The 13,328-nt window shown below is 36.9% G+C and overlaps 1 protein-coding gene across 1 annotated transcript; it reads right to left on the minus strand.

Moving 5' to 3' along the window:
- Positions 1–3,872: 3,872 nt before the first annotated feature.
- rab18a (RAB18A, member RAS oncogene family) lies at positions 3,873–11,257 on the minus strand. The gene is made up of 7 exons (XM_029148419.3): positions 11,048–11,257; positions 7,675–7,730; positions 6,731–6,792; positions 6,495–6,567; positions 6,201–6,319; positions 5,797–5,863; positions 3,873–5,324 (listed from the first exon to the last, which is right to left on the minus strand). Exons 1-7 carry the CDS (start codon positions 11,113–11,115, stop codon positions 5,155–5,157), a joined length of 615 nt encoding a protein of 204 aa, XP_029004252.1. The 5' UTR covers positions 11,116–11,257; the 3' UTR covers positions 3,873–5,154.
- Between the last annotated feature and the right edge of the window lie 2,071 nt (positions 11,258–13,328).

Below are 13,328 nucleotides of genomic sequence, written 5' to 3' on the forward strand. Positions count from 1 at the left end.
TGCACAAAGAAATACGCAAAATCATTCTTTAGTCAACAACTGTGCCAATACGCTGTTGTTTGTGACACTTAGGTGCCTCCTGTAGTTTCCTAACACTTAACATTTACTATTTGTATTATTAATATTCTTTGATTATTGGTGACTATCTTTTAATCATTATGTGGTTGTTTTTATGGTTTTCTTTGCCCTTTTGTAACTATTTATGTAAGGCACAACCTGGTTGTTTTTAAATGTGCTATATAAATAAAGTGGATTGGATATACAATAGTAACAAACAGGGATATAGTCTATTCATTATGGAAAGGTGACATATTGCTTACTTTTCTAAAAATAATTATCATAGTACTCCAAACCCTGTTCAGACCAGCAACCTACAGTGATACAAGCCTTAACCCACTGAGCTGAACAGGACTTGGACCAGGTTGTGCTCCTGGTTTCTAATGTGAAGCTGTAATTTCAAAAAACTACAACTCACTATTCCAGCAGACAAGTTGCATGTGACGCCACATCACAGGAGACAGCGCAGTCGAGCTGATATTAAGTAAAAACATCTGAAACATCTGCAGTCAATTTGAGGGGGAGTTAAAGTGAGGTTGAGTCTTGTCTCCTTTGACTTCTTCTTTTCAGTAGAAAGGTTTCACCACAGAACCAGGTGGCCTCTTCTGTCTGAAGGAAGCTGGCTGAAGTCTACACAATTGCTTCAGCCTTGCTTCTGTGTAGTAGCTGTTCATTACATGTACAAATTAACACACGCTCCCTCAACAGGGGAGGAGGCCTCAGACACAATCTGTGTCCCATTCATCATGCTGCCCTTTCATCTATTCCAAAGAAGCCCAAGACCACCTCACAAGTCCACCAGAAAGGACACACTCAGCAATGTAGGGGAATTGAGCAGATCCATTACCACCCAAAGAAAAGCACAAACTTAGTCTGAGTTTCAGAATCTTTGGTTCAAAATCAAGATTATCTTTTCAAAAGAAAAAACAAGCAGTGCACTACAAAGAAAGGCCAGATTATTTATATAAATGAATTAACCTGTTTTTATGTGTGCCAATCATCTGATCCAGAAGATACATCATTTGTGTTTTTTTACTGGAGTCATGTCTGCAACATATGGAAAACCAGACCCAGTTCATGTTGATACAAAGTGAATAGTTCATTATAGAAATCAGCGGCCTGAGAGGATGTGCCTTTGTTTTCACACTGTAGTGGTGGCATGAGATGTGTGTCCGGACACACTGAACGATCACACAGACACAATATTCCAGTGTGACCAGAGGAGAATAAGAGCTGGTAGTAAAAATCATGAAAGTCACTCCTCATCCTTCCAGTTTTTCCACACGCAGCCTTATTCCTAGTCCGTCCGCAGTATTTTTGCTTATTGCTACAGTAACCAAAGGCTGGAGTGAAACCATGTCCCACTGTGAGAGGCTTTCTTTTTTTCCTCTAAAGATGGTGCCCTGTTTTTAAAAATAATAAGTTAAGGTTACAATACAGTCATTTAGGATTAAATTAGATTGACTATCAAATTTAAATAAACTAATTTACAACCCTAATACCAGCTCGGTTGACCTAAATAAATTCAAGGCAGGTTTACAAGGGTCACACCTATTAAGGTCAAAGGTCGTCTACTTCTGCTCACCTGAGGCCTGTCCTCATTGAGCTACAAAGCCTTGTGTGATTGATGGCTAAGCATACAGACCTGCTGCTTCTCAGGATGTGGGTGAGCCAGAATGTTGACAGAATGTATAGTCATTTCTGATTGAACTAAATTATGTTTTACCAACTAAATTTGATCCTATGATTGTTGAAGTTCTCTCTGTAGCAGAAATATATTTAAAACCTTGGACCTGAGCTGATCATAGCACGAGACTCTGACTGTTTTCCCTCAGTCTGCTCTGTTACTGTATGTTCTGATATGTACTGCATCAAGCACTGCAAGTAGTAAACCTTTAAAATAGCAAAAAATTCTAATATGAAATAAGAGGTGAAAAGCCTAATGTAAAGTAACCCAACAACTCAAACACAACATTCCACACCCGCCTCTCCCTGAGAGAAGGGGATTTGAAAATGTAGTTGAGTTGATGGTTAGCTGGACGGATTCTACATAATATAAGTTTTTTTCACCTACAATGACAGAGCCATCATTTCTTCATTTCTTGGTGTGTGCTTCTCGTTGCCTCAAAGTGTTTGTAATCTTAGCGAGGCACAAGCAAAAAGGCACCAATACTACTTATTCCAAAACCGAACATGCAAGACAAAGTGAGTAAGTGAGCACATAATGTACAGTAAAAATGACCAAGACACGACACTTAATCCATTCGCCCCATCTTTAGGCGTTAGTTTATTCTGATAAAAACAAAATCTAACTATCAGTATCAAAAGTGAGCATTAGGGAGTACAACCTAAATTTATTTAGGTTATATATATATATATCTATACATATCTATATCTATATCTATATATCTATCTATCTATCTATCTATATCTATATATATCTATATCTATATATATATATATATATATATATATATATATATATATATATATATATTATATATATATATATATATATATATATATATATATATATATATATATATATATATATATATATATATATATATATATATATAGGACATACCACAGAAGAAGAAATAACAAGGTGGGTCTTATACCATGAACTCGAGAACTATATTAGTGTTCGAAACAGATTTTGTAGAATTCTAAGAAAAGCAATATGACCTGTGTTAGACGGAACTTTGCAGTCCTTGCAGGTAGGTTAGAATCCAGAACTATCTCTACATGTACAGTATCTGAAGTTTTGGGCCTTAATAATTATTCTGTAATCTATTTTAATTGTAACATTGTCCTAATGGCTAGAGCACTGACCAAGAGCAAGAACTATGAATGGGATTAGAGCTTCACTATGTTGGAATGTTATGGAAAAAGCATGTTATGATGTGACTATGATGAGTCATGTATATATACAATAAATCAGAAAATTTATTAACAGCAAACTGAAACCATGAATAGTTTTCAAAATGATTACAGATAATTTTGTCTTGTTCACCCAATTATTTAAACTATACTCGACCTGCTGCAAAAACAATCAACTTTTATGAAATGTAAAATTAACAAACATAAAAACTATAAATCTAACATCTACTGTAGCAATTTTATAAAATCATTTCTATGAACTCCTATCCAAAGTAGTATCCAAAGTATCCACATTCCTCTTTGATATGGTGTGTCAATAAAAACACAACCAATTCCAAATTATTGGAAAATAACAGTAACTGTCAGTTCAGCTTCTTCAGCAGATGTTTTTCCAGTGTGGGATCAATAGAAGAAAAACAAGAAGACTGCGGCTCAACAGGTTTGAATTGCACAAAGGCATTAATATGCCCCGGTGTTATTTGACTGAGACATATTTCCGAACAACTGCCTGGACTGTGGCAAAAGATGAGTGATATTCTGAGGGGAAAAGTCCTTGCGCTTGTTGCCAGACTTAAACCCATTTTATAATCACCCAGGAATTATACACATACCAGTGAAAGCATTGGCAGAGTGAGTTATGGCTGTGGTGGTGTTTCCCCGAGAACTCGGCCAAAAAGATGATTTAGGTAGGTCACACGTCTGGAGTGCTTGCTGTTCCTTGGAGAGCATTTAAACACACGTCTTTATTCTGAGTACAGAGGAATGTGAATATCGGTGAGTGAAAAACCATCACCTAACTGACATTATGACAGCGTTAATGAATTTATTGGTTGCTTTAATGGTCACATCTTCATGGCAGTCTATCACAAAAATTGATTTAATATATGTCTGCAGCAGTAACTGTTAAACATTGTTAAACATTGACAAACATATTCCTTTAAAAATAATTTTATTTGTTTAACACATTGGACAGTTTGTAGTGATTTTTGTATACATTCAATTTAATAATTTGAAGAAATAATACTACCAAATTACAATTGAAGCATGTTCTGTTACGTGTTTTAAACAAAAAATGGAATCTGTAACAGGATGATGAGTTAAATCCCACCACATTCTGTTATAATCTATATTTAGACAGCAACTGTGTCTTTTCTTTTTTGCCTAAATATTTAAATGTTATTAATATTAAAAAGTTGTTTTAAATTGATTTAAGGTCTGTCACAGAAAAACAGATAAAGATGGCACATAATTCAATACATGCAGTTAAAACAGATTTAAAAATCCTCTGTGTGATGCAACTATGCTATTAATCTATGTTCATTTTGACCATTTGTTGAACAAGTTCAAATGGAGAAAGATTTTCTCGAAATGTCCCTGATCCCATCATGTCACATGAAAACTACGGTACATACACTGTAAGAGAAATGCATACAATTAAAAGCTTTCTACAAACTCATTAATGGCTTCCTCGTTGATTTATACATTTTTCAAAAAGATATGAATGGATTCAAGGCCATGTCAGTAAAAGCAGTATAACATTGGTACCAATTCATTTCTGTGGAAATTAGGCAGCTGTATATAAACCTTGACATTATACATGCCTTTGACTAAAACGGTGCGATAGGAATGCAGAATACCCTGGTTTGATAATCTTCTTCAGCAGAATGTTCAGAGGCTGTGCCAAGGGAGGCAAAATCACACGCAGGACAGAGTATAGAAAAGAAAGACAGTCCTGCATTGATATACTGTGGATGTGCTTGCTAAGGCGAGGTGCGCCAAAGCACAGAGAGTATGCCAGAGAAAAGACAAAACCTGTTCTGTGCTTCACACTGACACATGTCTGACCAGCCATTGCTCATGCATATGACAGAAACTGACACACTGCAATAAAATCTCAGAGCATACTGACACTGAAAAGCTTTGACTGAAAACTCTCACATGTATGAACAGAAAGGCTGAGCTGCAATTGCATTTATGTGCAGAGCTTTAAATAGAAAAGGTGCAAAACGGAGTGTCTATGTGAAAAGAGTATGTGTTCAACGCTTCCAGCTTACTGTCATCAAATCTAGGAAGACCGCTCCTCAGAATAGTGAACTGTGGAAGCGGGAGCTGTATGTTTATATGCTTGCGTTACAGTGTGTGAATACCAGAATTTGTTCGGTATGGTACTTTTTGAATGTGTGCAAATTTGTTGTTGTATGCAAAAGTGTCTTTCTAGGTCAAAGAGCAGTAGCCACCACACGTTCCACTTCCTGCATCTTCATCGGTGAGCTGGACTCCTCGGCCATGGCTCTCATTTTGCCATAAGCCTGGAGTCTGGATGATCTTCTCAACAAGCTCCTCAAAGGCGCACTGAACACCGTCTTTGGTCTTAGCACTGGCTTCTACAAGCAAAGAATGTCAGTGGAGGAGTGGTGGAAAAAATGAAGCAAAAGACAAGTAAAAATAATATTAAATAAAAGGAAAAATATGTCATACATCACATGGAAAATGAGGGGAAAGAGAAAATGAGAAACAGATACAGCAGTTGTCAAAGTCTGCACCTTGATGTCACCATCTGAGTAAGTGGTGGGAAATGTTTAAACAAGTGTCAACTCCTGACACTTAGGAAGTCATTAGTCAACACAGATTCCACAACATCACTGACTTTTTATTCAGCATTTTCATAAAAAATATATATAAAAAAAACACCCCAGTAAAACAAACAAACAAAAATAGTTTCATATGAAGATTGTTAATCATGAAGGAATTCCTCAGCAAGAATGAAAGTTATTTAAAAGCTATTTGGCCATTGTTATAGTCCACTGTAAGTCATGCCAGCAGTGCTTTGTAACAGAGGGAATCCTCCAAACCTACCTATAAAAAGCATGGAATGTTTTCTTGCAAACTTCAGTCCTTCAGCTCTGTCTAGCTCATGGTTTTCCTAAAACAAAGAAGAGGTAATGGCTTGTTTAAAAGCTGACAAAGCTGTCTGCAGTCTTCACAATGCAGATGGGGAAAAAAAGACATTGGAAATATCTATTGAGTGTGTGTTTTTATCCTTAATAATTCTGCTAACCCAGAAAAATATAAGTCAACTCTAAAAAGACTTTTAAATGATTTTTTAGCACATGTATACACACAAAGAAAAGTACATTAATATTTGACTTTAGTTACATAAGAAATCAAGTCAAGGCCAAACCTATGTATATGGTGTATTTTAGCACACATAGCACACACAGTATTTATACATTAAAGTAAATAGATAACATGATGCATACCTTATCGATTTTATTTCCTACAAGCATTTTCACCAAGTCATTTTTTGTACAGTACGCCTCCAGCTCCCCAAGCCAGTTATTGAGCTTAGTAAAGGTTTCTCTTCGAGTAACGTCATACACTGTGCCGAAACAAATCAAGAACATGTTTATAATTAAGTCAGCAATATCCCAAGATGTGTGTGTGTGTGTGTGTGTGTGTGTGTGTGTGTGTGTGTGTGTGTGTGTGTGTGTGTGTGTGTGTGTGTGTGTGTGTGTGTGTGTGTGTGTGTCTTGTTCTTGCACTGCCTGGCTTACCCAGAATAACTCCCTGAGCACCACGGTAGTAACTCGGCGTCAGCGTTCGGAAACGCTCCTGTCCTGCAGTGTCCTACAAACACAATCAGCTCAGCATTACAGGTGGCTCAAACAACACCACCAAGGCACTAATATAAACAAAACTGACTAATTTGTAATTTGTTTCCACCATAGTTTGCACAGAAACGAACCATGATGTATGAGCACCACCTTCTGGAGACAGATGGGTCACTTACCCATATTGCCAGCTTTGCCTTGTTACCATCCACAGCAATGGTCTTCACTTTAAAGTCAACTCCTAGATAATGAAAAAAGAAATACTGCTTGCATTTCAGTAACATTTTGACTATAACTGTTGCCACTGTGACAGGCTTTACTCATCAATAATCAGTTTTGCTCATCTGAAGACAAATAAATAATACTGTCTGTATGAATGTAACAAAATTAGCTACATTGTTTCTGGGGCTATTTCTTGTCAATTACCTCTGATTATCACTAAAACAATAAAACCTCAAAGATATAAGAGGTTAAAGATAAAGTTAAGTCAAATGACACTGAGGTTTTATAATTAAGCCTAAAATTCATAGACATGTATTATTGAAACCTTTAGCTACCAAACTTCTCATAGACATCCAGTCCAGTCCAGGTTCAAGAGACACACGCTCACTCTGCTAGGCTTAAAACCTTCCTTTAAAAAAACAAACCTTTTAAGCTTATAGTTGAGGTGGTTCAAATCATTCTGTTTTTTTTTTCTCTGTCCTTATCTACAGGTATCATCGTACTCAGGCCTGTGTCTGTATCTTTTTAAGTGCCTTTAGATAACTATTGCTGTTTTAAAATGCCGCTGTAGAGATAAAACTCAAACTCTAAAATATCTGAAATTCTTTGCTCTAAAGAAATGAAAAGCAGACCTCAAATAATTTCCAGGCAGCTCACACTTCACATTATTTATATATCAAGATGAACCAAGATGAACAGCTGAAATGTATCAAATCTAATTTAATGTATGACCTTTTTGCGTTATTATTACACACTACACTGTGACTGAACTTTGAATTCTATACGGTCTTAAACCTTACTTTGTAAGTGCCCTGAGACAGCTTTTGTTCTTAATTTGCACTATATAAATAAACTGGATTTCAAATGTTTACCTTTAGCGGAATTCAACTTGGTTACTTACCTATTGTTGCAGATTGTTCAGGGTCAAACGTGTCATCTGTAAATCTTATTAAAAGGCTGTGGAGAAGAATATGAAAACAAGTACATTTAATTATTATGTATTACTTATTATTTGGTATAAACTTGGGTTTCCTTTTTCCTGGGCTACCAGGACAGCAGACATATCTTGCTCTGTTTGTTTTGTCACTCACTTATATTAGACTTACGAACATCTTATCTGATGCTTTTAACTTAATATCCAGGCACAAGACAAAAAGTGTACATTAAGAATGCCTTTATTAGTCCCACAGATTTATGAGGGTCCATAAAGTCAATGTATTATACCAAAATTTAGAGCTTACTTCTATAAAATAAAACTAGCCAGCCAGACACCTACATGATGATCAAATTGAAAGGAAACAAACTCATTTTAGTGAACAACACATTTGGCCTAAAAATGCGCAAAACAGTCATTTACAGATATTATCATTTCTTCTAAAAAATCAAAGCAAACCTAGGACAGTGTTACATGTAAGGTGTATAGAGGCAAATACTATAGCAGTCAGCCTATGCTTTATTAACATTTAGTTCAGAGGTGCCCTCACATTGAGGAATATAGCGCCATTAGCATTCAAGTAATTAAGACACACAAACAGCTTAAAATTACAAAAAAAAAAAAAAGACGTTTAGGCTCAGTAATAAAATAAAAAAACATACACTTAAATAATAGTAATAAATAAGTAAATTAAAATATTAATAACATCTTTCAATATCACTTCAGGGTAGAGCTAAACTAACTGGCTGATGTACAGTGGGTGGTGTATGTATGTGTTGACACCTTAGAGAAAAGAATGCGGTTAAAGTTAAAGTTTCTATCATAGTTTTTTACAGTATGTCATGATGACCGTGTTCGCAAATCAGTCAATGTTTTGAGATGTCATTTAACAAGATTACAAGGTAGAGTGGCATGTGTGTTCATTCAACTTAAAAAAATAAAATGTCTTTATTTTAACAGAAAATCACAGAAAAGCTGGAACTTCCTTACAGATTCTACAGGACACAGAGCAACTAGAAATGCTGCTCAAAGCAGGACAAATGACAACGAACGGCTACAGACACACGTAGGAACAGAGATGTCCAAAACCCACCAGCTGATGGCAGCAACGTTGTTACCACTCAAAACTGACCCCAAACTGACTGACCTTCTGCCTGACTGAAAACTAACAAACTGCCTGAACCATTGGCTCTCAAACTCATTGAGGTTTAACAAACAGATCTGGTGGGGCTGCAGCAAAGTGGAGTAGACATACCAACAACTTGGCTTACATGTGGTGCACCCGGAATAAACCTGCTCTAATGGCAGACCATGCACACCTGTGAGCCTGCTCAGTTTCTCCCAGGGAGACAACTGGTGAGGGAGCACTATGAAGTCCCAAACCCCAGCCCTGTGATAGGAGGGGCATATCACCACAAACAAGCCCTCATTCAATAAGTCATAGTTAATGTGGCCACACTGGTTTCACACATTGGTCAAATGTGTCAAATGCCTGGTCAAACATTATGAAGCTCAGTAATTTTGCTGGTGGTAGGTTTACAGAATAACACATGAAGGAAGGCCGGGAGTAATGATAAAAAACCTGTGCTGCAAAAAATAAACATGTACACTATACATGTTCTGTTAAAATTTTCACTTTCTGTTTCTTTCAATCAGACAAGATGTTCTACATTTATAGACTCTGATGTCATAAGCTGCTTCAAATCTGAAAAACCTTTGGTACTTTAATTTGTTGTACATAAATTTAGTATTGCAATCCACTACTAGAAATACAAAAGTACAAAGTTAACGTAATCAAGGTTAAAAAATCTTAATCCCAGAGGTATATTGCTTTGCCCACTCATGATTACTCTCAGACAGAAATTAAAAATATATACAAACGTATTATCAGGACAGACAGGTAATACACACACAGTTAAGTGTGCCAAGCAAAAAGTGATCCATCCGAAAGCACAGAATTGTAGTAGATCTGTCATCCTAATGATATGTGTGGTAAGTATGATGATTAAGGGACTGTTTTGTCAGTATGTTTGCTGCAGGTGGTCGATGTGATGTATTAGCATGATTGGCCTACACCTGGTCTAACGTCTTCTCACCTCTGGTGGGACAGCTCATAAACTGTGTGAATGTAGGAAGTGACTTTGTGAGGCTGGCGTGATGGAAGTCTTCAGAGATCATAAAGAGGGTGTCAGGATGTGTGGTCTGCAGGTTGGAGTTGACCGTCTGTCAAGTATGGCGTGTGAAAGCTCTCTGGGTAAGTAATATGGCCTGAGTCCCACGGCCAGCAGTTCAATGTCAGAGCTACAAATCTGCTCTTTGACCATTACATATCCAGGATGGATAAGGATTTTTTGTTAATAAACCCCCCCCCCCCCCTCGCTTATTCCTGCTCTCCACCCATCTCCTGTTCCAGTGACTGGTGCTGAAACGGTCAACATTAACACTGGAGTCTGGGATACTGTCATGCAGCCGTGTCCCCATGAAGCACATCAAACTGCACTCAGCAAAGATTTTCTCCTCCCTCACTAAAGCTGTCAGTTCGTCCGTCTTATTATCCAGTGACCTCATGTTGCCCATAATCAGCGAAGGGAGATACGGCTTGAATCTTCTCACCTTCTCTTTGTGCAACTTTCTTTTCTAAAAATATGTTGATATATAATATATGATGTTCTATGAGTCTGTGGTGGCCAGTGTCATCTTCTGTTGTCTGCATAAATCTAGCAGATATATAAATAAAGTAAATAGTTGTCAAAGTATGTATATGTGTTATATACAGTATATAAATGTGTATATATACATATTACCTGTCTAACTAGATAATACTTGTGTTTATATTAATTTCCCTTCTGTCTGTGAGAGCAATCATAAGTGGCCAAAGCAATTTCTCTCTGGGATCAAAGTTTTTTTAATTTTGAATTAATCTTATCTATTGAACAGAACTCCTGCATTGCAGTCTAGATAGTTATGGATTATACTACTGAATATACATAAATATTAAACTAAACCATTAGACCCTACATTTTCAAGCAAACAGCATAATTGCACCATATGACAGTAATGTTCAATACAACTATAAATCTACGAAAACAATATGAAACGTGCAGGGATGCAGTACCTGTAGCGGTCATACATCACGACAATCTAAAGCCAGTGACAGCTACGTTAACGGATGAACCTCGTCTTCATTTAATTGGGCAGACATGAGACTTGTCCGTATTAATAAAAAAAAACAGCTGCAGATAAATGTGTTATTGTCGTTAGCTGCTAAGCTAATCCTAGCTACCGTATGCTATGACAAGCAGTGAATCACCGCATCAGCTTCTTGAAGATAACAGCTTACCTGGACTTCCCAACGCCGCTCTCCCCTATTATCAATATTTTTAACGTCGTTAATATGTCTTCTTCCATGGTGTGAACCTCGTTCGATAGTTACAACACCCTGTTCAAAGTAAGAGTCATAAATAAATTGCGCTCGTAAACACTGCTCAGCGCTGAGAATCAGAATCTTCTCCTGCTTCTTCTTCTGTGTTGTTGGTTCCTCCGTCTTCTTCTTGGTGTTTATTGGCGGTTGCCAAATAAAAATGATGGTGCATTACCGCCACCTTTCACATTGGGGTGTGAATTGGATGGTGACGCTTATTCTTCGCTCTCAACAAAGCTAATAGTAATAACAACATAAGATTGAGAAGTAATAAAATAAATACAGTAAACTATATTATCTTATTTAACCCCATTCCCCCTGGAAAGCTATATGGTGCTCTAAATCTTAATTGTCCTACTTCTTCCTCTGTCCTACTTCAACCGTTCCCATCGGGGGTCGCCACAGCAAATCATCCTCCTCCACCTGACTCTATCCTGGACATCTCCTACTCTCTTGTCCTCTTGCCCTCTTGCTCTAAAGCTCAGTCTCCAACATTCTTCCACCAATGTATTCTCTATTCTTTCCCAGCACATGTCCAAACCATCTCATTTTGGCCTCTCTCACTTTGTTGCTAACACAGGCAACGTGAGCCGTCCCTCTGATGAGCTCGTTCCTGATCCTGTCCAAGCTCGTCACTCCTAAGGAGAACCCCAGCATCTTCATCTCTGCTGCCTCCATCTCTACCTCCTGTCTCTTCCTCACTGCTACCGTCTCTGTCCCATTGGTGTAGTCCCACCTCCACCTGTCACTCCTCTGTCTGTCCTACAGCACATCTCACCTCCTCCCACACGTGTCGTGGTCTACTTGAATGTACATCTGTGCCACTCCTGACAACCTCGTACAGTACAACAGCTCCTCTCGCTGCTTCCTGTTATATGCAAATCTTATGTCACCTTCAGTCATGCAAAACTTTACTTTTCAGTCCAGCTTTGTAGAAAGATTGTATAAAGAGTTCTCTTTACGTCACATTTGCAATTTCTCGATTCATGTTTCCTAATTTTTTTATTTTTCTATGGAGTTCGGTACGATATGTCTAAATCTCATATTTACTATTATGTCACCACCACTATGTATGTTTATATATGTAATATGTATTTGCTCATGTAAAACCTAATCTTGAGTATGTGAGAGTTGGTAACAGTTATTATTGATTGATTAGATTTTGAAAAATATTAGGTTTTATTATTTATCATCATAGTGGTGTGAGTTATAGTTAAGGGGTGCAAATCTGCTTGGTTTACCAGCAGATGGTGCTATTTGTCTGTCACATCTAAAGCAAGCCGTGAGCCTCGCTGCTGTTTAAATCAGACCCAGAGACCGTCCCCTCCACAGCAGAGATCACCGGTTACTCACGTTTGAGTACATGTAGTACATGTGCAAGTTCGGCTTTAATTTAGGAAACAAAGTATTATCAAATAAATAATTAAAATTGCTATACAGCATTTTGATGTGCCCTTAAATGCTTAAACTTGCTTAAACTTAAACTCTCTTAAACTGCCACTACTTTAATAAACAATACATTAGCTAATAATGTTATTATAAATTTATCGTCTAAATGTGGCATACTGATGTATTGGCTGTACACATTTATTCTTGACGAAAAGAAATTCCCATCACAAGTTGCACGTAGTCTAATACGTGTATGGTTTAGTAGTTTCACTTCATAGTAGACAGAGTCATTTTATTTACTTTTAGTAAAGAGAAATACACAAAAGGGAACCTAAAGGATTCCCCACCCACTCATGTTTATGACGTAGAAAACTGGTTCCGTTCTTTCCATTAACACTCTCTGTGAGTGTGTGTGAACGTGAACATTATCTTTGCACTAAACATGAAATCTTACACATAACTGCCATTTTAAAGCAAAAGTTGTACTTTGTTGTACTTATATAAATACAATAATACTAGTAATAAATATAAATATACTTGTATGAAACTCTGATATATTTGTGTTAATCAAGTATAATACACATTGTGTTCATCTGCTGTTTAAATAGAATTTAGTCACATTTCTTATTCCTAAACTCAGAACATAAAATAGAAAACGAAATGGAGGTGACGAATGAAGCAAATGTGAAACATATGAACATGTTGAATATTTTGATTTCACTGTAATCTCCCTTAGAGGCAAATCCAAAATGAATAATTTGCTGAAATGACCATCTGCATTTCATAGAAGTGAAATAACACACAAACAATA

The sequence above is a fragment of the Betta splendens genome, chromosome 4, assembly GCF_900634795.4.
Source record: "Betta splendens chromosome 4, fBetSpl5.4, whole genome shotgun sequence".
In the NCBI taxonomy this organism is placed as follows: Eukaryota; Metazoa; Chordata; class Actinopteri; order Anabantiformes; family Osphronemidae; genus Betta; species Betta splendens.

What these genes read in the sequence shown, in the direction of transcription:
- rab18a (XM_029148419.3), bottom strand. Translation starts at nt 11,115, where the DNA reads ATGGAAGAAGACATATTAACGACGTTAAAAATATTGATAATAGGGGAG. An exon ending in TGCTCAGGGAGTTATTCTGG is followed by an intron (nt 6,320 to 6,494) that starts GTAAGCCAGGCA and finishes GTTTCGGCACAG; the next exon opens with TGTATGACGTTACTCGAAGA. An exon ending in ACATTCCATGCTTTTTATAG is followed by an intron (nt 5,325 to 5,796) that starts GTAGGTTTGGAG and finishes CTTTGCTTGTAG; the next exon opens with AAGCCAGTGCTAAGACCAAA.